The sequence below is a fragment of the Chiloscyllium plagiosum genome, chromosome 2, assembly GCF_004010195.1.
Source record: "Chiloscyllium plagiosum isolate BGI_BamShark_2017 chromosome 2, ASM401019v2, whole genome shotgun sequence".
In the NCBI taxonomy this organism is placed as follows: domain Eukaryota; kingdom Metazoa; phylum Chordata; class Chondrichthyes; order Orectolobiformes; family Hemiscylliidae; genus Chiloscyllium; species Chiloscyllium plagiosum.
In genome coordinates this window covers 51,357,467-51,385,458 of record NC_057711.1, presented here as the reverse complement: position 1 = coordinate 51,385,458, position 27,992 = coordinate 51,357,467, and the positions used below count along the sequence as shown (strand labels likewise).

The 27,992-nt window shown below is 39.6% G+C and overlaps 1 protein-coding gene across 7 annotated transcripts in view; it reads left to right on the top strand.

Moving 5' to 3' along the window:
• mctp1a (multiple C2 domains, transmembrane 1a) overlaps positions 1–27,992 on the top strand; it is a 360,237-nt gene that overhangs the window by 212,897 nt on the left and 119,348 nt on the right. For all 7 annotated transcript variants that reach the window (XM_043709443.1, XM_043709460.1, XM_043709451.1 and 4 more), the window contains one exon: positions 22,906–23,025. In XM_043709443.1, the coding sequence (XP_043565378.1) occupies positions 22,906–23,025 (120 nt within the window). The remainder of the gene's footprint in view (positions 1–22,905; positions 23,026–27,992) is intronic.

Genomic DNA, 27,992 nt, shown 5'->3' with positions numbered 1-27,992 from the left:
CTCCCCCCTCTCCTCCCTGACCTATCACCTTCATCTCCTTCCCCACTGACCTATTGTACTCTATGCTACTCTCTCCCCACCCCCACCCTCCTCTAGCTTATCTCTCCACGCTTCAGGCTCTCTGCCTTTATTCCTGATGAAGGGCTTTTGCCCGAAACGTCGATTTTGCCTGTCTTCGGATGCTGCCTGAATTGCTGTGCTCTTCCAGCACCACTGATCCAGAATCTGGTTTCCAGCATCTGCAGTCAATATTTTTACTATGTTTCAGGAGGCAATCGAACTCCTTAGAATTCAGTCAATGGCCAGTGACAGAAGAATGTGACTACGAGTGAGGCAGGTGGGGAGATCCAGAAGGTAGTGCTCAAGGAGACTCAACCCTTGAGCCTGTTTAACAGGTTTGAGATTCTTGCTCCCTGTATGGATGAGAATGGGGGCTGTGGACAAGATGAGCAAACTGACCATAGCATCATGGTAGAGGGAGCCATTTTGAAGATGGGGTGGAAAGCGAATATAGTTGTAATTGGGGATAGTATAGAAAAGAGAATAGACACTGTACTCAGATTTGAAAAACCATAATTTCACAGTGGTTAGCACTGGTGCCTCACAGTGCCAGAGACCCGGGTTCAATTCCCACCTCAGGCAACTATCTGTGTGAACTTTGCACATTCTGCCCGTGTCTGCGTGGGTTTCCTCCGGGTGCTCCGGTTCCCTCCCACAGTCCAAAATAAATGTGCAGGTTAGGTGAATTGGCCATGCTAAATTGCCCGTAGTGTTAGGTGAAGGGGTAAATGTAGGGGAATGGGTCTGGGTGGGTTGCTCTTCGGAGGGTCGGTGTGGACTTGTTGGGGCTGAAGGGCCTGTTTCCACACTGTAAGTAATCTAATCTAATCTAATCATAATATGATAGAATTCATCCTGCAGTTTGAGGCGAAGAAGCTGGAGCTAGATGTAATATTATTATAATTGAGTAAAGGTAACTACAAAGGCTTGAGGGAGATGTTGGGCAGAGTTGATTGGAAGGGGAGCCGAGCAGGGGAACTGGTGGAGCAGCAATGGCAGTTGTTTCTAGGGGTAATTCAGAAGGCACAGCAGAAATTCATCTCAAAGAAGAAGAAACATACTAAGGAGAGGGCGAGGCAAGGGAAGTCAGGGACAGCATAAGAACAAAAGACTAGTAGTTCTTAACGCTGACTTCTCTTGATTCATGTACCATCATTTCAATGGATAATGTTGCTTGGCCACCTATGTTGAAAATTTACTGTGAATACCTTCACTTTTGAAACTGCATGCAACTCTGCCCTGTTATGCGGTCTCTTGAAATTTTTTATAATTATATTTCTCTTTTGAAATGTTATGCAATTACATGGACCGCTTTGTCTAGGTCTCAATAAATGTTCTAATATCCTTTCTGGGATAACTGATCACTTGTTCCAAACTGGTAGCTTCAGTTAACTCCAATGACTTGGGACTGTGGTGCTTCTCACACTTACTGAGTCTCTGACAGCAATGTGCCTTTTGGTTTAGCAGAGATGGGCAAATTCCTGAGTGTATCATGTGCTTCTGGGCCTGTTTCAGTCAGATATCATATTTTCCTTTCCTCACATGCCTGATTAACAGCTAGATTATCAAGAATATCCAGGATATTTAAAGTCGTGAAAAAAATCTCACAGGATCCATTTTGTAATCTAATGCTTTTTTCCTAAGTGGCCCATGCAGATCTTTCCAAGATTCCAGGTTGTTCAAATGTGAAATACTAGTATTATACTACCTTGTTGGATTATGTGACATCAGGTTGCCACCAGTTCAGTGTGCTACACTCCTAGCAGCATGTCCTGCAATATCCAAGCTCTCATTACTCTTTCAACTATCCTTAAAAATCAGAGCAAATCTTACTAGGCTGGGCATCACTGGATGCGAAATGTTCAGTAGAAGCTTTTAAATGAACAGAAAAGGATTAATCTGATCACTCCCTGTAGGCCAATGAAACTTTAATCTGGCTTCCGAATACTGTGAAAATTTGTGCAATTTCACCAGCTGCAAATACAAGTCAGCAACATAAGGCAGTTCATGAATCCTTATCATTATAGAATGTCATGTAGCTGCTCAGATATTCACTTACTTCAATTCTCATCCCTTTGAACATTCACAATTTCCGTTAGTTTGAATGAATTGTCTCCCCAACATCCTTTATCTTTCTAAAAGTAAGTTGTCCCCGTTCTTCTTCTGATATGTTTTTTTTAATGTTTTATACAAAAGCTTTGAGGCATTGTGCTTTCTAAAGCCACTTGAGACATTCATTAGGTATCTACTTCTGTTTCTACTTGTTCCACCAAACTTCATCCACCACTCTTCATCTATGCCCCCTCCAAATACTCTAAACAAACACGTCTTACTCATGTCTACTTTTAAAAGTTAATGTGGTCAGGATGTTGGTTGTAATGATTGTAAGGAGGTTAGCCATCTGAACATCATAGAATATGAGTTCCCTCCTTAGGGCTGTTAATCTGGTATAAAAACAAATATAAAGGGTGAGTGTCAAGAGAATCTGACACACTAGTACCTGAATCTGACCGAAGCAGTACTATATTCAATGACTGTTCATGCGTAAATAAAAGATGACTTGTGGATGGGCTACTGGCCTCTGTGGAGTTGTTTCATTGGTAGCACTGACAGAGCAATGATTGTGTATCTTAGGTTCCTTGGGAAGGTGATGGAGGAGCATTGTCTGCATTTTTGGCTTCGCACAATAAAGAGAGTTCAGTGCATTTGGACTAGAATTCTGCCCACTGTAGATACACAACTGGAAAGGAAAAGTTGAAAAATTGGAACTTTTTTTTCTCAGATCAGAATATATAAGCTCACTTAATAGAGGTATTCACACTTACATATGGCACTCTTACCATCTTTTTAAAATTATTTTCAACAACTGACTGCTGATAATAAATCTCATAGTACCGACATTAGACTAATTAACAATTAAGCTAAACTGCTACTATTGATTTTCTTTTATTTTGCTTTGTATTTTTTTTTAATATTGCAAATCATGAAGTCCTGAAGACTGCTATTCTTGGAAGAAAGATTGAAACAATTCTAGACTGGAGAAGATATGTAGAGTCGTGATAATATGTAGAGTTGTTTCTTAGGCATTCTGCAGCCATTTAATAACCAAAAATGGGATCCACAGTGTTGTGCACACTTCTGAAGGGATGTGTACAAGTTATCACCCTGGTAAAGGGGCTGCATGCAAGCATCTAATGACAATGGTAACATGCAGAACAGACAAATCAGACTGTAATGATAATTTGATGCCACACAGCCATTTTCCCACTCCACAGTACAGCTAGCCTCTGTCTTGACTTTGCACTGATGACCAGAATGTTAAGTGGCACAATAGTCACCTACAAGTGCTATTAAAAGGGATCATGAACTGCTTATGAGTTAGTTGCTGATTTTTCTTTCCAACTAGTCAAATTGCACAAATTTTCAGAGTATTCTGAAAACGAGTAAGTTGCATTACCCTATAGGAAGTTGTCAGGTTGTGTTCATTTGCTAGTTTCTACCGAACAAGTTGCTTCCACACAGCCCAGTAAGGCTGCCTCTGTTTTTTAAGGATGACTGACAGAATAATGAGAGATCCAACATTTCAGGACAAGTTGCTCGAAGGAAGAGGAGGAGAAGAAGGGCTGAGAGCTGGATGTTATATTCAGTGAGGCTCTTCGTGGACCAATGCATTATCACTTCATAAATGTTGCTAACTGAAGTTTGCCACCCATTACAGCTGTAGCCAAAATCTCAAAGTTGGACAAATGGTTATCATGGATAAATAGCTCACCAGTGTGCGCTGAGCTCTAGATGTGAGATTTAACAATGCTAAGTGTGTGAGGATGAGAAAAAGAGAGAATGCTGGTAAATCTATGTTGGGAGTGTAGTGATTTGAGCAAAAAGTGAGGTTAGTTGAGCATCTGATTGGCTGTGCTATTTAAAGATGAACTCGCAGCGTTTTCCTGCAGCGCATCCATTCCTGCATTGACCTTCTTCTGCTGTTTCTTCCTGCTGTCTTCTGTCTCTCTGCAGATACAGAATCTCGCTCCTTTTCTCCATAACTCGTAGCAAGATGTGTGCAATGTTTGAAAAGCTTGTTGCAAACCCTAATGTTCGGCTATTCTTCAAATTGTCGTCATGAATTGTATTGATTTTTCAAAAACGCTCACAATCCACATGCCCATTATAAAATGTAACCTGCATTTCACTAGCATTTCTGGTTCACTAGCAGCCCATTCAGACAGTGCACAATCTGAACAATGGACAACAATCAGTTAAAATAGCATACAGTAAGCTATAAACATCCTGCCTGCAAAACCTTATTTTGAGGGAGTTGGTAGGATGAGCCATTTTAATTGCCTTTACCTCTTAAAAGTATAAAAAATAGCTATAGGAAACAAAACAATATGTAGTTGAAACGATTTTTAATGACTTTTTTCTTTGGACTTCTTTTGTGCTTTTTATTGGCAATTTTTGTGTAAATGTCCTTGGCCAATATATTATGCTTTGATTCATAAAATAGTATTTATTATTTTTCACTCATAATTATTAGTGTTGTTCATTACACAAGTAGTTTTTTCCAACATACATTAATTCCTGTTTTTGAATTCTGTTGTAGCCACCAGTACTTTACAGCTGAAAGTGTAGGCAGACGGACTATTTGTGGATTACTATTAAAAAATGCTTTTGCTTGTGCTTAGAGATTACTCTTTCTCTCATTTTCTTTTCCCTATTTCTGAGAAATTAGTTAGTTTCCATCCATACCAATGTTGCTCACAAGGTTAGTACAATATCTTGAACTGTCTATGTGATGATTCATAACTGTAAGCACCAATAAATCCCCTTAAAAAGGGCACAAAGAGGGTTAGAGGGTCATCATGACATAGTACATCAGATCCAGGCAAAAAGAAAGCTAGACTGAACAATGTATCATAGCAGGGATGTAAATTGATACCAATAGCGCAGATCCTTATTGTGTTAAAACACGCACCCTGATTTAAAGTAAGTATGTACTTATTTCAACAGATACCAATTCAGTAATTATGTGTAATATACAGGATTGGAGTTTATAGGAGAGTGGTAGCAGGACAAAGGCTAACTGTGCTAATATCACTACAGATAAATGAGGATTAATAGCAGGTTCTGCAACAAAATCAATTAATGAAAAGTTGAGTGCAGCTTCAGGCAAATGATGGACAGCACAATTAGAAGTGAGTTTAACATGTTGCTGCCTATTGTAAACCTGAGATTGCACTTAATTCCTCAATACTGTAGTCATATGTATAACTGATAACATCAGTAGTGCATAGCACTGTTAATATGAGTGTTGGCAATTAGCTCATTTGTGACCCTTGACAGTCATTTTCTTCCATTGCAAAAGTAGAACACTGCAGACTCTGGAAATCTGAAATAAAAATAGAAAATTCTGGAAATACTCAGCAGATCAGGCAGCAACTGTGGAGAGAAAAATCATCCAAATGAAATAACATCTGAAATATTAACTGTTTTTCTCTCCACAGAAGATTCCTGACTTGCTGAATATTTCCTGCATTTTTTGTTTTTATTTTCATACATTGGGCAAGATTCAAAACTGCAGTAGCTAGGAGCAATCTGCCCCACCATACTTATTAATTTCACAAATAATTTTAGTCATTATTGTAAAATGTATCACCCTAAATCTGTAATGCTAATTTGGTCATCACATTATTTATATACAAATGACAGAATTAGAAGCTGATATTGCTATTTCCTTTAACATGAAGAATTATATTTGCTTTTGAATGTGTTATAGATGAAAGCCTTGTTGCTCATCAGATTTATTTGGGCTTTTTTTTAAGCAATCTGATCAGTCCTCTTCCCCATTGTTTCCCCCGAGTGTTGTATGTTTATTTATCTCAAAAGTGCATCCAATTTCTCTTTGGAATTATTTATCACCTCAGCTTTCACAAAGATTGTAGGTCAATACCATCCACTTATGTAAAAAGTCATCTTCGCTTTCCTCTTACTTTCTGCACAAAACCTAAAGTCTGCATGCCCTACTGTTATATCATCAGCTAATGTAAAAGTATTTTTTTGCTTTTATTTATAATTATGACTTCATAATACACAATAAATCCACGAGGAGTTGTAGGCATCTACTCTGTTCACTGCAATTCTGTGCTGCTTTAATTCAATTTTAATCAATTTCTGATGTTGTCCACCCATCCAGGTCTCCTCAGACATGACCATCACTTTCCGTTTTATAACTTTTTATCATTACTATTATTGGACTCTCATACCACTGTTTCCAATCGAAGTAGGTCATACTTCCTCAATTTCCAGTTCATCATACAGCTGAAAGCCAACTGAGATACTGGTACTGTACTTTCTGCAGACAAATTCACAGGTCCTTTGTAAAACTTATATAGATATATGTGTACTTTTCTCATATCTTCCTTCACGCAATATCCTATGCTACTTGGAGAACAACCTCAACACTCTAAACTAATTGTAGCTAAAATCCTCTAACCAAGGTGATCAAATCTGCTCCCTGATAACTTTGTGGTTTAATAAATTGAAGAGTGTTGTAATAAGCTAGGTAACCTAGAAAGCATCAGGATACATCCCTGATGTGTACTGAATTATCTAGTTTCATATGGGATATCATTTAGATATCACCTGAGCCTCAGTACCCTTGGGAATGAGGTGCATGTATTACTATCCAGTGACCATATTTCAGAAAGGCCACCTCTGTGAGTGACAGATGAAGACAGGTTCAGGTTTGGCTTCAATGATTTCCATCACCAATTAGTCTGTTCATACAATTTTAAGATCATCCTTGAGAATAGCTAAAGGATTAAAAAAAAACTAAGATTCCCAAGGAAGCCAAGACTGGAAGCAGAGAATAAAAACAAAGATTTGAAGATGCTGGAAATCTAAAACAAAAACAGGAAGTGCTAGAGAAGCTCAGTAGAGAGAAAAATAGAGTTTCACATTTTGAGTCCAGTGACATTTCGTCAGAAGGATAGCTTGGGAGATTACCTCAGCAACAATGGGTCCCTTCAAGAAAACAAAGGAAAACATTGAATGAGAATGTATATGAAGGATGTTTGGAAAATTACTGTATTTTTATGCAATATTTTTGATCCTACATTTCTAATGTTTAGAGGGGAGGACTCCATCCTAGCAGGGCTGTATTTTATGGCCTCCAAGGGGTGGATTAGCAGTTGGAAGATGGGACAATGAAATTAGGCACAGTGCCATAGATGAAAGTGAGGACTGCAGATGCTGGAGATCAGAGTTGAAAAGTGTGGTGCTGGAAAAGCACAGTCAGTCAGGCAGCATCCGAGGAGCAGGAGAGTCGATGTTTCAGGCGTGGTGGGTGGGATAATGTAGCCCCATAGATATCCTTCCTACCACCTTCAACATTAACTCCCTCCACCACTGATGCACAATGGCAGCAGTATGTGCCATCTATAATTTACACTGCACCAACTCACCAAGTATCATTCAACAATACTTTTCTAACCCATGACCTCTACCAGCTAGAAGGTCAAGGAGAGCAGATGCATGGGAGAATCGCCATATGTAATTTCCCCTCCAAACCACACACCATCCTCACATGGAACTACATAGCTGTTCTTTCACAGTCACTAGGTCAAAATCCTGGAATGCCATTCCTAATCCAAGCATTATGTCATCTGTGGCAATTCAAGAAGACAGCTCACCATCAGCTCTCAAATGCGATTAGGAATGGGCAACACCCGGATTCAATGAAAGGAATCTTTATGAACCAACATTAAATGTTGACAGATGTCATGATTTGCCCACTTTCACATATGGAACATCTAGACTATCAGCTTTAACAACATGACAACTTATATTGGTTGCACTGACAATGGTTTGGAGCACTCCCTATACTTTTCACCTCACTTGGTTTCTGTAGTGCTGACACCACTAGGACTTCAGAGCTAATCTTAAACTATGGACAGTTTTTTTTTAATGGAGGGGGTTATTGGAGAGCTCCCTGTATCCCCACCACCAGAAAAGTCAAGCTATTGTTTATTTGAAGCGAGACTTCTATCTCTGATGGGGAGTAAAATCCACCTTTAAAACTGTCTGAAACTGTGATCACCACTTGGACTACAGCAAGTCCCAAAGAAGGCATGCCTGTGCTGGAACTGGATTTCAAGTCAAGTCCAAGTTCTCACCTCAGCCAGGTTGGGGGGAGCTTCTCCTTGGAAAAGTTTACCAAAAACATAAAGATTGCCAATCATTCAATGTGTAATTGATCTGCATCCGTGCTCACGGCATTACGATGATGAATGCCTACTATCCTGGCAGCAATTGTGTGCTTTCATCCTGTGACAGTTTGTATTTCCCACAGTCTTTCAGCAACCACAGCAAACCAGAGGTTGATTGCTCAGTAAGAAGATTTATTCATTCTGTAAGTAATTGAACAGTCCCCTCCTCAACCTCACTATATAACCCCACTAATAGAACAACAGCCAATCTGCATGAGGAACATCAGTGAGCAGACCATTACTATGCTGATGTAATGGTTCCAAACTCTGCTTAAAGCCTTGTACCAACTTGGAGCCATAGTCATAGAGTCATAGAGATGTACAGCATGGAAACAGACCCTTTGGTCCAACCCGTCCATGCCGACCAGATATGCCAACCCAATCTAGTCCCACTTGCCAACACCCAGCCCATATCCCTCCAAGCCCTTCCTATTCATATACCCATCCAAATGCCTCTTACATTTTGCAATTGTACCAACCTCCACCACTTCCTCTGGCTGCTCATTCCATACACGTTTCCTTGACAGTGACAATAACTCTCTGCCAGGTGTGCTAACATACCAAGCATACAACCATTAGCCTTTTCCTGAGGGATGCTGATGCTGAACCATCAAAGTCCTCATCAGAGATCACGACAAGAGAACTTAACTGCAACCTTGCTATTCAATGCATTGACCTACACACTTTCTTACTGCATTGTTGCTGTCCACAAGCCATGTGACTCAATGGATTGCATGTTCCAAATCAGTTACTGTTTGTAATTGGAATGATTGTCTTTGCCTGAATGTTTATAATACAAGCTCTAAGTGTCAGCAGCATGCTTGCAAGACGCATGGGTTTTAGTGGGTGGGAAAGTTATTCACTGGTGAAATCCAGCATCAACTGACAATGCTGCATCTGCAGACATTGTATTAAAGTGCCCCTTGGTCAAATAAGGATGGTCTGCAACATGGCTGTGATGCTCTTGCTCAACCATATTGCCAATGTCATGAGAGTTGAAAACAAAATGTTAGCAGAAGTGTTTTTCAAAATTAAATATCGCTTGATAATATTTCATATTACATTAGTTTCACTTTAGGCATGCATACATCAGCATTATATATTGAGACAAGCTTAGCTAGAGTGCTAAATGCTAAAAATGCCTCATGATTGCCACATATTGATGATCACAGGGGAGTTTGATACAAGAGCTAAAGATTGAGAAGTATTTAATATACAGCAAAGGAAGAACAAGAAACTAATAAGGAAAGGAAGAATAGAATACAAATTCAATCTACCAGAAAAAAGTGGAGTATAGAACTTCTACAAGTAATTAAAAAGGAATAAAGAGGCTAAAAGTATATAAAATGCACCAGATGTGGTCTCACCGAGGACCTGTATAGCTTATGTTCCATTCCATTTGGAATAAACTCCAATATTAAATTTCCCTTTCTAATAACATTATAGCACCTGCCTACTAGATCCTCTTCTACCTCAGGGTTCTGCAATCTCTGTTTAATAGTATGCAGCATTTCTATTCCTGCTGTTGAAGTGGACAAATTCACATTATGCTTCATCTACCAAACCTTTCCCATTCAATTGACCCATCTAGATCTCTTTGCAGACCTCCCACTTCTTGTTGGTAATATAGTTTACAACATGTCATAAGCAAATTTAGTTGCCTTATGTTCGGCTCCAACATCTATGTCACAGATATAGATTGTAAATAGTTAAGGCCCCAACTTTGATCCCAGTGATACATCACTAGTTACACCTGGTAAACCCCAAAAAGAGCAATTTATTCCTTCTTTATGCTTCCGTTGCTAGCCAATCTTTTACCCTTGCTTATATGTTTCTCCCTAAGTATATGTTCTTGTCTTATGTGGCAACCTTTGACGCTTTTAAGAAATCCAGGTACACCACATCTACTGGTCCTCAGAAAAATCTCTTAATAAATGAATTACTCTGCCTGATCACATTTAACATTTTCTAAGTATCCTGCTGTAACCTGCCTAATAATGCATTCTAACCATGTCCCGACTCTGCTAACTGGCATATATCTTTTTGTCTCTCTCTTTTCTTGAATAAATGTGATATTTCCCCAGGACCCTTTCAGAGTCTAAGAAATTTTGGAATATTATAACCAATGCATCTATTATATCTGCAGGTTTCTCACCTCTATTACCCTCCCATTCCAGATCCCACAACCATCTGGGTGAAAAGATCAGATCCCCTCTAAAACACTGCTCTTCACCTTACAATTATGCCCCATGTTCTTGACCCTTCCAGTAAGGGGAACAGCTACTTCCTATAATCTTGTCCATACACCTCAGTCAGGTCCCCTCTCAGCCTTCTCTGCTCAAAAGAAAACTGCCTGACTCTATCCAGTTTCTCTTCATGAATGCTGCTCAATCCCAGGCAACATCCTGTTGAAGTTCCTCTGCACTCCCTCCAGTGCAAGTTTTGTATATCTTCAACATAACCTCTCTGCCACAAATGGCATAATTTTGTCTTTTTACCTTTTTGCATTCTCACCTTTATGTCCTGATACACTCTTAAGTTTCAAGCTCTGCATCACATCACCTTTCACATAATTCCTTTACCTCCAATATTTAATTTAAATTATTTTCTGCCACCCTAGTTATGAATCTCATCATAATAATGGTCCCACCAAGGTTCAGCTGAAGACTGTCCCAACGATACAGCTCCTCCTTTTTTCCTATTACCAGTGCCAGAGCCCTATTACCAAGTTTAGAGTAGTGCTGGAAAAACACAGCAAGTCAGGCAGCATGAGGAGCAGAAAAATCAACATTTTGGACAAAAGTCCTTCATCAGGAATGAGGCTGGGAGCTGCCTGACCTGCTGTGCTTTTCCAGCACTACTCTAATCTTGACTCTAATCTCCAGCATCTGCAGTACCTACTTTCCCCTATTAACAAGTTGCAGAATGAAGGTTAAGTGGGATTTGATGTGCATAAGGCAGCAATATACCACACTCCCCATTGGCTACAGTGATGCAACTGACCAAGGCTTTACAAATAGCTTCTCCCATTATTCCCAGCACTGTCTCCTCAATAGGAACAGCACTATAGAAACTGTGCCTGCCTTACATTGATTTGTTGTTGCTGTAGTGTATTACAGTCACTGTGTCCTCCACAGTGCATTTGTTTAGTGCTCCTGTTGTATTTGATGGCAGTATTTGAAATCTATGAGATGTGAGTGTGAAGAGTTCGACAGTATTAAGGGAGGGAGGGTGATGTGAAGCTTATGAAGCTAATGTTTGAATCACAGTTGATATAGATTGTTGGTAGGTGAATGAAATGGGTTTGGGATAATCATTCATTACAAAATTTGGTGGATTCCTAATTTTACTCGATATCCTTATTGATGAGCATTTAACTTATATTTTATTAATTGATCAGGAGAGAATCAGTAAAAAATATTAAGCTGATAAGTAAGCTGCTTAAATCTTCCATTTGCAATAAATATGTCTAGGCTGAAATATGACATTTACAACAGTTAGACTCTGAAATTATACAGCAGTTGAGTATTAAGATGGAGTGTTTAGTAGATTCTTCTTTAATTGCAAACAAGAGATGGTTTATAGATGCTTTCTGGGAAGAGTGTACCAATTATAATCCCATAGGCATTGGTAAATTTAAACAGGATGTGCTCAAAACTTCTGTAGCCGACAGGGTTATGTGTGTAAAATTTCCACAGCAGGCAATCAGGAGAACCCAAGAGTGTTCAGGGTCATGGATTTTACATTCGCTTTTATTCCTTGTTACTTTAATCCCATGTAAAATAATGGAACTGAAATCATCCATACTAAATAGCATTCAAACAATCATAAGGGCAAGATTTTATTTGATCTGACTTCTTGATATCTTTGAAGAAAAACACTATACATTTATCTTTATAGTGAATATTTATTATTTGGGTGTTCTGAGTTTTGCCAGGTGAAATAAATGAGATCTTGTATATCAGCTAATTTTAAATTCTGTTTGAAGATGTACAGATGTGCAGAGTATGCTTACCATTCAGCCATTTGTGCCATTTGGAGCTGAGTTTAAATTTAAGTATTAAATATAGAATTAAAAAGCTAATCTCAGTCATCGTGACCATGAAGCTTTCAAGGGAAATTATCATCATTGGCAAGAATCTTTTTGATAATATTTCTAAGTTGCATATAGTTCCAATGATTGCTTTGACCTACAGATACACAAAATGGGCAACACATAGAAATTGAGCTGAAAAATGTGTTGCTGCAAAAGCACAGCAGGTCAGGCAGCATCCAAGGAGCAGGAGAATCGACATTTCGGGCATAAGCCCTTCTTCAGGAATGAGGAGGGTGTGCCAAGCAGGCTAAGATAAAAGATAGGGTGGAGGGATTTGGGGGAGGGGCGTTGGGAATGCGATAGGTGGAAGGAGGTTAAGGTGAGGGTGATAGGCCAGAGAGGGGGTGGGGGCGGAGAGGTCGGGAAGAAGATTGCAGGTCAAGAAGGCGGTGCTGAGTCCGAGGGTTTGGACTGAGATAAGGTGGGGAGAGGGGAAATGAGGAAGCTGGAGAAATCTGCATTCATCCCTTGTGGTTGGAGGGTTCCTAGGCGGAAGATGAGGCGCTCTTCCTGCATGTCCTTGGCGGAGTGGGAGGGGGAGTTAAAGTGTTCAGCCATGGGGCGGTTGGGTTGGTTGGTACGGGTGTCCCAGAGGTGTTCTCTGAAACATTCCGCAAGTAGGCGGCCTGTCTCCCCAATGTAGAGGAGGCCACATCGGGTGCAGCGGATGCAGTAAATGATGTGTGTGGAGGTGCAGGTAAATTTGTGACAGATATGGAAGGATCCCTTGGGGCCTTGGAGGGAAGTGAGGGGGAAGGTGTGGGCACAAGCTTTGCATTTCTTGCGGTTGCAGGGGAAGGTGCCGGGAGTGGAGGTTGGGTTGGTGGGGGGTGTGGACCTGATGAAGGAGTCGCGGAGGGAATGGTCTTTCTGGAACATTGATAGGGGAGGGGAGACAAATATATCCTTGGTGGTGGTCTGTTTGGAGGTGGCAGAAATGACGAAGGATGATACGATGTATCTGGAGGTTGGTGGGTTGGTAGGTGAGGACCAGTGGGGTTCTGTCCTGGTGGCAATTGGAGGGGCAGGGTTCAAGGGCGGAGGAGTCGGAATTGGAGGAGATGCAGTGGAGAGCATCGTCAACCACATCTGAGGGGAAATTGCGGTCTTTGAAGAAAGAGGCCATCTGGGTTGTTCAGTATTAGAATTGGTCCTCCTGGGAGCAGATGCAGCAGAGGTGAAGGATTGGGAATATGGGATGGCGTTTTTACAGGGGGCAGGGTGGGAGGAGGTGTAATCTAGGTAGCTGTGGGAGTCGGTCAGTTTATAGTAAATGTCCGTGTTGAGTCGGTCGCCCGAGATAGAAATGGAGAGGTCTAGGAAGGGAGGGAGGAGTCTGAGCTGGTCCAGGTAAATTTGAGGTCGGGGTGGAAGGTGTTGGTAAAGTGGATGAACTGTTCAACCTCCTCATGGGAGCACAAGGTAGCGCCGATACAGTCATCGATGTAGTGGAGGAAAAGGTGGGGGGTGGTGACACACGCACACAGCTCCATGTGACACACGCACACAGCTCCATGTGACACTGCAAGGCCAACATTTATTGCCCATCCACCCCTATTGCCCTTGGTAGGGTGGTGGTGAACTGCCTGCTTGAACTGCCACAGTCTATATGATAAAGATGCACACACATTGGTGTGTGTTCTAGGATTTTAACTGAGTGACACTGAAGAAATAGCAACATAATCTAATCTAATCTAATCTAATCTAAAAAAAATAATGACAAATCAAGATGGTGAGTGACTCAGAGGGTAAATTGCAGGTGGTGATGCTGCTGCTCATTCCCTTTTAAATAGTAGGGATTGTGGGTTTGAAAGGTGCTGTTGAAGGAACTTTTGAGTTGCTGCACTGCATCTTGTAATTGGTATATATTGATGCCACTATACATTGGGCTGGAGGAACCAACATTGAAGGAAATTATGGTTTAACAATCAAGTGGGCTGCTTTTTATCTGAATGGTGTCAATTTCTTTGAGTTTGTTAGAACTGTGCCCATGCAGGCAAATGGAGGTATTCCACCTCCTTGGTGATGGTGCATAAGCTTGCGGAGTCAGCAAGTGAGTTACTCACTACAGGTTTCCTTGCCTCTAATCTGTTCTTGTAGCTACGACATTCAGGGTGGCATGGTGGCACAGTGGTTACACTCATTGGTCCCAGGTTCGATTCCAGCCTCGGGTGATTGTCTGTGTAGAGTTTGCACATTCTCCCCATGTCTGCGTGGGTTTCCTCTGAGTGCTCCAGTTTCCTCCCACAGTCCAAAGATGTGCAGGCCAGGTGAATTGGCCATGCTAAATTGCCCATAGTGTTAGGTGCATTAGTCAGAGGGAAATGGGTCTGGATGGGTTACTCTTCAGAGGGGTCAGTGTGGACTGGTTGGGCCGAAGGGCCTGTTTCCACACTGTAGGGAATCTAGTCTAGTGTATTTATATGACTAATCCAGTTCAGGTTCTGCCCTTCGTGGTACCCCCAAGATGTAATAGTGAAGGATTCACTGATAGTCATGTCTTTGAATGTCAAAAGGCAAATGGTTCAAATAATCTTTTATTATAAATGATCATTGCCTGGAACCTGTGTGTTATAATTATTACTTTGCAATTGTCAGCTCAAGCCTGGATGTTGTCCAGCTCACAATGCACTGGGCATGAACTGTTTCATATAGTAATGTGAATGGTGCTAAACATTGTGCAATCATCAGTGAACATCCCCACTTCTGACTTTATGATAGAGGGAAAGTCAGTGAGGAAACAGCTGAAGATGGTTAGGCCCAGGAAACTAGCCTGTGGAACTCCAAAGGCTGGGATAATTGACCTCTAACAACCAGACCTATCTTCCTTTGTGCTGGGTATGATATCAGCCAGTGGAGTGCTTTTCCCCTGATTCCCTCTGACTTTAGTTTGACTCAGGCATCTTGATGCCACGTTCAGTCAAGTGCTGCCTTTATTTCAAGGCAGTTCACTCTCACCTCCCCTACATATTATGGAGACACAGTCTGAAACATCAAATAGTCCCTTGAATCTGCTAATACCTTTGTATCAGAAAGATATGAATAGTGTATACTTGTTTAGAGAATGCAAACTAGTCTATCTAAACATTTAGGTTCTTATTAAAGGTGATGTTGCACAGGTGTAGTTACCTTAATTCTTTATACATATCTTTCATTCTAACCATTCCAAGAATAAGTTAGGTAACAGTGATTTTAAAGTGACTTTTCTTTTAAGTAGTTTTAGAGAACAGCTGACAACACAGTATAGTAACTAATGTACTTACTGTGATGACATGAATATAAATGGAATCTTGGGTTAATGAAATACCATCAATGCTTTCCAATGTAATCCTTTAGGTATCTGATTAACATATATATTTATGAGCATGGAATATTAGTAAGGTAATTTTCCCAGGTTTGTAAACAAAGGTGAAGAATGACAGGTTTATGCCTGATGACATATTAGTGCAAGTTTTCGTCTTCAATGCCTGGATGATAATTAAACATTGTTGATTAATTAAATCGATGGAATTAATATCAGGGTGATTCTATCAAGGGCATAAAGTTATATGTGTCTATGTGAAATTGAGCTGAGCTCATCTGGTGCAATATAAATAAAGGGTTAACACTTTAATTAAAAGAGCAGATAAAGGAAATTCACACAACCAGTTGACAGTCAGTTCTGCTCTAATTCTAAGCAGTCTTACCACACCATAAGAGTAAAGGGAATTTTCATGCCGCTCCTTGTTTTTCAAGCAAAACGAGACTTCTATTAATCAAATTGAAAGGGAACAAATGCTGGCCTTGTCAGCAATCCTCACATCGCATGAAGGAATTAAAATAAACTAGAAGTGTTGGTACATGATATACTGCACTATGATTAAAACTTATGTTGAAGCAGGAAGCCAAAAATCATCCCATCGCTAGCAATATAGCATAGTAGTAAGGAAGGTAATGCTTTGGTTGTCCACTGGCTTGTCAATTGAGTCAGTTCAGAGAGTGGTTAAGGGCCAACATTTGATGAGAGGATATAGTCAGTTAAATACTGGAGACCCACCAGTCGGTTCTAGGCTGAACCATCTTTAATAGGTGTTCCCTGGCTAAGATGAGGTTCCTTGATAATAGTGGCCTCAATATCACAATAACCTGTCTTTGAGGGTGTCCCAATGTTTAGATATCCTTGATCCAGTGTTGCAGCTTCAGGAATGGCTATTGTTTGTGGTAGCACTCATAAGCTACAGTACTCTGATTGGACTGGTCACTATTACTGGTGGAGCTGCCATTTTCCTTTGGTTAGTAATCACTGTAGCAGACTCTTAATATGCAACCCTGGTTCCTGCCGCCTATTAAAGCATGGTTTCTTTTCACTTTTGTTATGAAGTTGGAGGTGTGTACTGTACCTTTAAGACAGAGTGAATACAAGCACTACCAGGTGACTGACTGCAGACAATTACATTTGAGCTGTAACCCAGATACTGAGTTGTTTTCACAGCAATTGGAATTCAACTAATCAGTTTAAATTATGCCCCAAGTTACTAAAACCCAATCGAATTTAAATTTTACTGTTTTGACAACATCAAACCATTGAGACAATCCAATATTTGGGGTATATATTAAAGAAAACAGGCATTTTGGACAGTTAGCCAGAGAAAGAGCACCTGCCGTTGTCATACAGACTGTCCACAACCCTTCTCTCTAAAAGGTACCTTTTTCATACGAAACATCTTTGCAGCAGAAGACCGAAGATTACCCAAGGGAATCTACAAACAGAGGAGGTTTGACACCCAAAGACGACAACTGGTTTTGAAAATTGATTTGCTGTAAATTTAATAGGGGCTTTATTGGATCAGTATATTGTTACAGTGTCGAAGGTAGATAACAATTTGTTTAAGGCTGACAATTATAGATAGTTGTCGGTTAATGTTCTCATTTGGAGTTAAAGAACAAACTTGTTATTTTTTCTTTAAATAGTAGCATTTGGGTACTTCTCTGTCACTCATACTTTAACAGATTATGAGGCGAGCTGAGCTTTTCTGTGTGTTTGGTTTAATTAGCAGAAGGGTTTACTCCATGTCGTAACACTTTAAATCCAGTGGCAGGACGACCAAGTCAGTTAGTAAAATTCAGCACTTACTATAATTGGTGTCCCAGACAACTGAAGAAGGTAAATTCTTCAGTGCCATATACCTGGAGTACCGTACCTACAGTTTACCTGATTCTGACATTCAAAGATCACACATATTTGGAAGAAACATATGTCATCAGTAACCAGTTATTTTCCCCATCTGGTAAGAGGCGTACTTTGCCTTTGACCTCTGACATATAAATCAAAAAACAAATAACTGTGGATGCTGGAAATGTGAAACAAAACAGAAACTGTTTGTACTGGCAGGCTTGCTGAGTTTCTCCAGCAAGTTCTGTTTTTGCTCCTCTATGCAGGAATTCACAAACACTGTGAAAAGCACTTTTGAACACTAATATCCAAAATTGTTCACAGGACTGGGAAGACTTGAAGCTTACAAAATTACTTTGAAAGTCAATATGTCTCTTTCCACCTAGGATTGCTACTCATGCAGAAAAACATTAAAATCAATTTGATGGACTATATTTGGTTAAGTATGCTTGGTGAATCTTCTGAAGAATGACAATGCAGTGAATGGGGAATTACCAGTTGACTCGCAAAGTCAAGCAGTGTTCCCTTTCATGGCTAGGGATTTTGAAACAGTTAAAGGAACTTATCATTATGGTCAATATGTGCGTTATCTCTCCAGTGACCAAACCTACAGGACAGTGCTTAGGTAAGGTCGCAGTTCCCAAACTCAGAGGCTCAATTCAGCTTCATGAGGATCTCACACAACTCAATAATGCAGTTGCTAGAGAAATTCATCATATGTCCTCAGTTGATGGACATTTTTAAAAGTTTTGTACTGGTAAAATATTTACGAAACTGGATGCCAATAGTGATTTTAGCAAGTCCCCTGACTCCTCACAACCTTCACCTCCCCTTTTAGTACTAACTTTATAATAGATTACCCTTTGATATTGCTCTGCATCTAAGGTTTTCCAATGTAGTATGAGCAACATTTTTCAGGGACTAGGTGGTACCATATACAATATCCTGGGACATGCTGATACTTCCCAGCTCCATGATAGGAAATTACATAATGTCCTGAAGCATCTCCTTACTGGATAAAAAAAGAGTTAGCAAACACACCTCTTTGTGTACAACAAATTTTGGGCAACTTCATGAAACTAACTTAACCTCATCAGAGAAGGACTCTCTGAGTGTATCAGTGTGTGCAGGTATTGTATCCAAGCACATCCTGGAATAAAGTTTACAGTCCATGCTCAAAAGACATACTCCAAATAAAGGGAACACTACTTGACTTTGTTGGTCAATTGGTAATTCCCCATTCACTGCATTGTCATTCTTCAGAAGATTCACCAAGCATACTTAACCAAATACAGTCCACAAGCCCTTGTGGCCATTTCATGACTAGGGATTTTGAAACAATTAAAGGAACTTATCATTAATTATAATACTTGTGCCAGGTGTAATGATTAATGATAGGAAGCTCTCATTCCTACAACATTTTAAAATAGATTCAGGGTCTGTTTGGGCATGAGTATGTATGAAGGCCATGCTTAGCTCATCATGGTCGATGACTATTTTGTACAATGGCTTGATGTTACAAAACTGACGACAGTGATCAGTAAAGTAGTTGTAAAAGTCCAAAAGGAACCTTTTGCTACCTACAGTATTCCAGATGTGTTGTTTCCACCAGCAGTCTACAGTTTCCTTATGAGTAATTCAAACAATTTGCAAAGACACTGGGCTTTCAGCATATCACAGATCAACCTAGATACCCTTGGCCCCAGTAGAGACGTAGAATGAACAGTTCAAACAGCAAAACATCTGCTGAAAGAGAATCCAGATTTTGTTCTTTTACCACTCAACTCCACTCTCCTCAGGGCTTTTTCCATCAGAACTGCTGATGAGCCACAGGTTAAAAAGTCAACTCCCTACACTGCAGATAACTTGATTATAGGCAGCAACAACTAAAATAATTCAGATTGCTACTCAGAAGGAATGTGAATTCAAAAGTAGGCAGGAGCAGAAATAAAATAAACGTTACTGCACCAAAACATTACCTATCTTAGAACGTTGCCAGACTGTCTGTGTAAGGGACCTTTATAGGAAGGGTCCTTTCAGAGAGGCACTGGGCAGTACTGATTGCACCAATTAGTGAATGGATTCTATCCATTGCAACTGGCGTCACCTCATCTCATTAGTTCAGATTATCCATCTATGGCAGGAACTACCCATTCACAGGAACAAAATCAGACACTGCTAGTAGTGTGCCACAAAGTGCCACTGCCTTTGACTGATACCTTGGGTCAGACTACCCTGAATATCTTTTCTAAAAAAAGCCAGCAGAGAAAAATACAGCTTCGAGAACTTGTCATAGACTTTCTTGACATACCTACGAACACTAATGAATCAAGTCAAAAACATAGGAGAGGGGTAGCGGAGAAATAAAGAAAAAAGATGTAGAGTAAATTCTGTAAAGAGAAATAATCTAGCTAACTCCACTGGGGGGATAAGCTTGGGGAGGATTATTGTGTCAGGTCTTTAGGAGCTGGAGCAAACTTGTGATATCATAGAGCTGGTGCTCACTGGGCATAAAAGGCACAGTGTCGTTGGAGTTAAGGAAGAAAGATAAAAACAAATAATACATGACCATTTGGTAGCACTCTTGTTCCTAATACAGCCATCTGATCAATTACATAATCATTCATCGCTGAGACTGAAGGTACAACCACATTGCAAGAGTGCTGCGAGATGGGATTAGAATAGTAATGCAGTTGTTTTGACTTGTGCAGTCTCAATGGGCTAAAGAACCTTTTTCTGTGTTGTAGACCACTGTGATTCTCCTCATCTGTAAAGTTGCAGGACAATGTTGGGAATTTCATGGGTATCCCTACATAAGTGTCATAGAATCTTACAGCCTTGGAAGTCTACAGCACAGAAAAACACACTTCCGCCCATTAGGCCTGCACCAGTTAAAAACAATGACCTAACAATTGTAATCCCCTTCTTCAGCATGTGACCTTGGCATCACATGTGTATATCTAAATACTGCTTAAATGTTATGAGGGTTCCTGCCCATATTACCCATACAGGCAGTGGTTTCCAGACTCCCGTCACCCTCGGGGAGAAAAATCGTTTCTGCACACTCTTTTAAACCTTCCGCCCCTCATCTTAAAACCATGCCTCACTTAATTGATTCCTCCACCAAGGAGAAAGGTTTCTTTCCATATGTCCATTCTGTGCCCCTCATAATTTTATGTGTCTTGATCATATCCCCTCTCAGTCTCCTCTGCTCCCAGGGAAACAACCCTAGTCTAGTCAATCTATCTTCATAACTGAAACTCTCCAGCCCAGGCAACATTTGGTAAATCCCCTCTGCACCCTCTCCAATGCAATCACATCTCTCCTAATGTGATTACCAGAACTGCACACAATACTCAAGCTGTAGCCTAACCAATGTTTTATAAAGTTTTAGCATAACCTCCCAGTTGGTAATCTGTATGACTCAGCTAACAAATGCAAACATCCCATATGCCTTCTTAACCACTTTATCTACTTATCCTGCTTTCTTAAGGACCCAGTGGTTATACATATCAAGGACAGAGTCCTATTATTCATTGTATATTCCCTTACCTCATTTATCGTGCCCAAATGCATCACTTCACGCCCATCTGGATTGAATTCCATTTGCCAGATCAGCCAATCTCACCAGCCCTCTATAATGCACTGACCCACGAGCCTACAATCCTCATTGTTTACTCTCCCCCCAATTTTCTTATCATCCACAAACTTACAGATCAACCCTCCTACATTCAAGGTAAAATTGTTTATATATACAAAAAAATGGTGATATTTTGTTATGAATGGAGAACATGTTCTATTTTGTGAGTGACATCTTTATGGTATATATCTACATATATGTGACGGCATTGCACTGTTTAGATTTAGATTTAGATTTCTTACAGTGTGGAAACGGGCCCTTCAGCCGAACAAGTCCACACAGACTCTCCGAAGAGTAATCTACCCAGACCCATTTCCCTCTGACTAATGCACCTAACACTATGGACAATTTAGCATGGCCAATTCACCTGCCCTGCACCTTCCGCCCTGCACCTTTGGACTGTGGGATGAAACTGGAGCACCTGGAGGAAACCCACGCAGGCACAGGGAGAATATGCAAACTCCACACAGTCAGTCACCCGAGGCTGGAATTGAACCTGGGACCCTGGTGCTGTGTGGCAGCAGTGCTAACCACTGAGCCACAGACAACAAAAACCATGACTGATGTATGAAGAAAATTTCACAATCCGAGATTGGTAATATCATGGTCAGTAGTCATGTTTGTGCTATTGATAGATTTATTTCTAAATCCCAAATTGAATGCAACTAAAAATAAAATATTGAAGAAGTTTACATCACAACAAGTATATGCTTTCAAGAATTCATATGAAATTTCTTTCATTATTATTTCATTTTATATGAACAGGATGACATCTTTTAGGCTCTTTCCTTTAATCTGATACAGGAGGAGACTATAGCACAAGCATCACTAAATCATTGACCACTAAACCATTACACTTTTGACTAATTAGTCACTTTCAATTAAGCATGAGCTTTGGGAGAAAACTAAAGAGAAAATCAAGGACAATAAATATTAATGTGTCAAATGTTTCTTTGCAAGAAGGGATTCCTAGGTTATAGTGTTTTTATGGAGATAATTATATCTAGAGGTCATCACAAGCAATTGAGTTCTTAAAGGAAGTTTATTCTCTTTCACACCTTCCAAAAATATACACATATGTTCTTGATTACCACATTGGGGGCAATTTTACATTTTACAATTTTAAGTTTACTTATGTAATTCTCCAAACTTCCCATTGACATGAAAATAAACATGGCAATAATTGTTAGAATTACAATTTATTATTCCAAGTTGGTCACTAATTTTCCTAGATCTTAAGTGGAAAATACAGAGATAAAGCATTTTTTTTCACTGGTGAGACATATGGCAAGACCAGAAGGTTTCTGGTGAGAAAAATATTTTTACAAGAGGGAAAAACGTATTTATCCCTGAACTCATAAAAAAAAATTGAAGGAAGATAGAAATTGAAATTGAAGATCCTAACCATTGAGCTTCAATGCCCTTATATTGAACAGTTCAGAACTTCAATTTATTAATGTGGTCTATCAGAGTCCAAGTTTAGGGATTAATTTTAGCTGGCATTTTCATTCTCTCTCGACTATATCAGGGTAACAAAAAATGCCAAGAATTGATATCTGTCTCTGAAAATGTACTTTGTTACAGCCAACCAATAATCATAGAACTTAAAGAAGATAATTTAAGAAATAATCTGTTTGATTTTACTCTGCATGATTTGTTTAATCAATTATCTTTGTATCTTTATTTTGTCTAGATCTATCTGGTTACAGTTTGGAATTTTGAACTCTATGTTATCCCACTGCTGCTGTTCGTTTTGCTGATCTACAACTACTGTTTAATTAGATCAGGAAAGGACAACAGAATAAGCTCTATGGTAAGAAACACATTCTGTCATTTTCCCTGAATCAGCCTCAGGCTAAAACTTGTTTGGCCACTAGATTTTTGGAAGATTGACTTATTCTTACAAATAACATATTGCTCAACCTCTCCACAATTAAGTAAGTTTGACATCTCAATAGATATTAATGCGAATAAAACATGGCATTTTGAAAAATGTCCATATTACGGAGAAGGAAATACTGGATGTCTTGAAGCACATAAAAGTGGATAAAGCCCCAGGACCTGATCAGGTGTACCTAGAACTCTGTGGGAAGCGATTGCTGGCCCCTTGCTGAGAAATTTGTAACATCAATAGTCACAGGTGAGGTGCTGGAAGCCTGGAGGTTGGCTAACATGGTGTCACCGTTTAAGAAGGGAGGTAAGGACAACCTAGGGATCTATAGACCAGTGAGCCCAACGTCAGTGGTGGGCAAGTTGTTGGAGGGAATCCTGAGGGACAGGATGTACAAGCATTTGGAAAGGCAAGTTCTGATTAGGGCTAGTCAACATGGCTTTGTGTGTAGGAAATCATGTCTCCCAAACTTGATTAAGTTTGTTAAAGAAGTAACAAAGAGCATTGATGAGGATAGAGCAGTAGACGTGATCTATATGGACTTCAGTAAGGCGTTCGACAAGGTTCCCCATGGGAGACTGGTTAGCAAGGTTAGATCTCACGGAATACAGGGAGAACTAGCCATTTGGATACAGAACTGGCTCAAAGGTAGAAGACAGAGCGTGGTGGGTGGAGGGTTGTTTTCCAGACTGCAGACCTTGGGACCAGTGGAGTGTCACAAGGATCGGTGCTGGATCCACTACTTTTCGTCATTTATATACATGATTTGGATGTGAGTATAAGAGTATAATTAGTAAATTTGCAGATGACACCAAAACTTGGAGATGTAGTGGACAGCGAAGAAGGTTACCTCAGATTACAACAGGATCTTGATCAGATGGGCCAATGGACTGAGAAGTGGCACATGAAGTTTAATTTCGATAAATGTGAGGTGCTGCATTTTGGGAAAGCAAATCTTAGCATGACTTACACAGTTAATGGTAAGGTTCTAGGGAGTGTCACTGATCAAGAAGACCTTGACGTGCAGGTTCATAGCTCCCTGAAAGTTGAGTCGCAGGTAGATAGCATAATGAAAAAGACATTTGGTTTGCTTTTCTTTATTGGTCAGAGTATTGAGTATAGGAGTTGGGAGGTCATGTTGAGGCTGTACAGGATATTGGTTAGGCCACTTTTGGAATATTGCATGCAATTCTAGTCTCCTTCCTATTGGTAAAATGTTGTGAAAATTGAAAGGGTTCAGAAAAGATTTACAAGGATGTTGCCCAGATTGGAGGATTTGAGCTATAGAGAGAGGTTGAATAGGCTAAGGCTGTTTTCCCTGGAATGTCGGAGGCTAAGGGGTAAGCTTATTGAGGTTTTTAAAATCATGAGGGGCATGAATAGGACAGCTGGACAAAGTCTCTTCCCTGGAACGGGGGAGTCCAGAACTAGAAGGCGTAGGTTTAGTCTGAGAGGGGAAAGATATAAAAGAGACCTGAGGGGCAACTTTTTCACTCAGAGGTTGGTACGTGTATGGAATGAGCTGCCAGAGGAAGTGCTAGAGGCTGGTACAATTGCAACTTTTAAAAAGCATCTGGAGGGGTATATGAATGGGAAGAGTTTGGAGGGAAATGAGCCAGGTGCTGGCAGGTGCGACTTGATTGGGTTGTGATATCTTGTCGGCATGGACTAGTTGGACCGAAGGGTCTGTTTCCATGCTGTACATCTCTATGACTCTATGTTACATTTTTCATCCATCATGCTGATAGGCAGTTTTCTTAAATAAGTTCTGTCTCAGTGTATTTATTATGTATTTTTGAACTTCTTCTCAATTTTATTAATAGTAGCTTGAAATACAAAGTTGTGAAGCCCTGTTGAAATCTGTCACTCCTTAATAAAGAATAAAGAATGTTATTCAGACTCAAATGCTGCATAGGCTGATTTGTTTTTATTCTCAGTGATTGTCAAAACAAGCAATATTAGATTTGGTACTGATTAGGCATCGGTTTGTAAACAGTAATACTGCTCTACTGCCCTTCTTATTAAACTCACCAGGGAATTGCAATTTCAATTTGAAAGGTATTTAATTTTTACCCATGCCTTGTGCTTAGAAATTAATTGGAGCAATAATAATATTTAATTTTTCAGTATTTGACTATTGTTGAAAAAAACACATTTTGTTTGAGAGGAAAGTATTGGAAAGTTGGTAAATGGGATCTGATTGGCAGAGACCAATGTCCTGAGATGCCTTGACCAATCAGAGCCTATACACCTGGTTTTGAATTTAAACTACGCCAAGCAGTTAAGTGTCAATTACCATTAGATTTTTTATTCTCCATGACAACACCTCTACCAGTCAGAGTCCATTTAATAGTCATTCAGCACTCTCCCATCATACAGTGTAAATATTGGTGTTCCCTTCACTTGGTTATTTTTGTGAATTGTTCTGATGAATTCAAGATGAAATACTTCAACAAAATATTTTTTTTTCAGCAGTACTCAACTTTTATTATATGACTATTTGTATTTATTTTTGATTCTAATTTAAACTAAAGATTTCTTCCTTTGTCTCAATATTTTCCCTTTGATGTTTCCTTTAGTTTTCTCCCATAGCCATTTTCATTTGAAGACTGCAAACTAGCCAAAAGTGTAATTCTATTTAAGTCATAAGCGTTCATTCTCTTATCCAAATATTTGTTAGTACTTTATGAACTGGATGGAAAGTGTTGCAGACTAATCTGGGAAGAAACAATGCCAAAACCATTTATTGTATACTTGGAACCACAAGAAATGATCAGGAATGGAAACTAGTTAATTTTCTTTCACACAATTTAACTAATGTTGCCTAAAATGCCATTTTTTAGTGTGTGGTTTAGCTTTTCTTGTACGAGTTTAGCACTTAAAGGTATGTCAATAACCCTATCAATAGTTTTAGACTGTCGCTGACAGAGGTTGGATATGGAACAGAACAACTATCATTGCCCTCACATCTGTCTTAAGTGGTCAGGAAGAATCACGGAATATGAGTGTAAGAAGAGGCCTACCTTGTGTCACAAAAATGACCTCAAATAATTGCCTGAATTAAGAATAAACTTGCATTTTAAAATATTTTCTTTTCTCAATCTTTGGGCATTTGAGTTTTGGCCTGGCTATAGTCTTTACTGATACAACTCATGAGACTGGGACTGAGTAATGCAAAGCAGCAGCCTGATGTGACCCCCTGTTTACGAGTTGTGCTACTGCAAGATACAGTGATATGTCAAGAGATAGTACAGATACAAGATGAAGCTTATTATGCCATCTTCCATTTGACCCTTTGGAACACAATATTGTCTGGCTTCTGAAGCAGACATACAGCTAATTGTAATATGGATTAATTTTTCATTAAGGGGAACTTCAGATAGGAACTTAGGCTAATTCAGTACTCAACTGGGAATTCTAACTTTATTACTATCCCCAATTCTACCAATGTAAATAGTTAGCAAGGCTCTGAGAAAATTTAACTGGCTTGTGACAGAAATATAATTTCAATATTTAATGATTTTACGAAGTTAAATTAGAAAAAAATATATCCAAAGTCTTTAGTTATTAAACATGGAATTAAAATAGTTGGTGAAAACTCTGAATTGAATCGGTCAGCAGTTTAGTCAATTTAGTTAACCTATTATTTTATACAGATTATCAAATTTTGCAAATTTTCTTTTTTGTCTCTTATGTAAGTATAGCATGAGACCAAATATTTTTTTTAAATGATTTGTGAAATATAGATACCCAATTCTAATTTCAGCAGTATCAGCAATATACTTATATCAGAGAATCACAAAGTTGTTACAATCCAAAAGAACATTATGTCTGCATTGTCTCTCTGAGCATTTTAACTTAATGCCAATCTCCTGCCTTTTCACCGTATCCCTGCACAATTTTTAAACTCATTCATGGATCGTGGATATTGCTGGCTTGGCCAGTATTTATTGCCAATTCCTAATTCCCCAAACAGCAAATAAGAGTCAATGAGATTGCTTTGTTTTTAGAATCACTTTTAGGCTCTACCAGGTAAGGATGGCTAATTTCCTTCCGAAATGACATTAGTGAATCAGATAAAATTTCCAGCAATTGACTGTGGTCACAATTAAGTGAGATATCTATTCCAGATTTTTTTAATTATTGAATTTAAATTTCACCATCTGACATGGTGGGATTCAAACCCATGTCTCCCCAGAACATTACACTAAGGTTCTTATGCCCATTGCCTCCTTAAGTGACTCAATTGAACCTGCTTCCATCACTCTTCCAGGCAGCTTTGGTAATAAAACTTACCAAAGTGACTCAAAGAAGTGTCATAAAACAAAAAGTGACTCCTGTCACACAGGGAGATAGTGGATAGGCTGTAACGAGTGTCTTAAAGGCAAAAAAGCAAGATAAGATGTCAAATAGTTATATCAATGTATGGAGGGTAGAATGTGTGGATAAGAACTTCAGCAGCAGATGAGCTAAGAAGGAACAATGTCAAGCAATGTTATGGCAGTAGAAAAGGGTGATCAATTAGTCCACACAAACTGTAGCATCTGACAATGAATTGCAGTTTATGTCACCAATTTGATATTATGAAGAAATTCAAAGTTTGTGAGAAGATCTGTAGCTCGGGTGCTCGTTGCTGTGGTTCTGTTTGCCGAGCTGGAAGTTTTTGTTGCAAACGTTTCGTCCCCTGTCTAGGTGACATCCTCAGTGCTTGGGAGCCTCCTGTGAAGCGCTTCTGTGGTGTTTCCTCCGGCATTTATAGTGGCCTGTCCCTGCCACTTCCGGTTGTCAGTTTCAGCTGTCCACTGTAGTGGCCGGTATATTGGGTCCACACACGCAGACGACAAGCAACATGAATTCGACTGGGACAACACAACCATTATAGGGCAAGC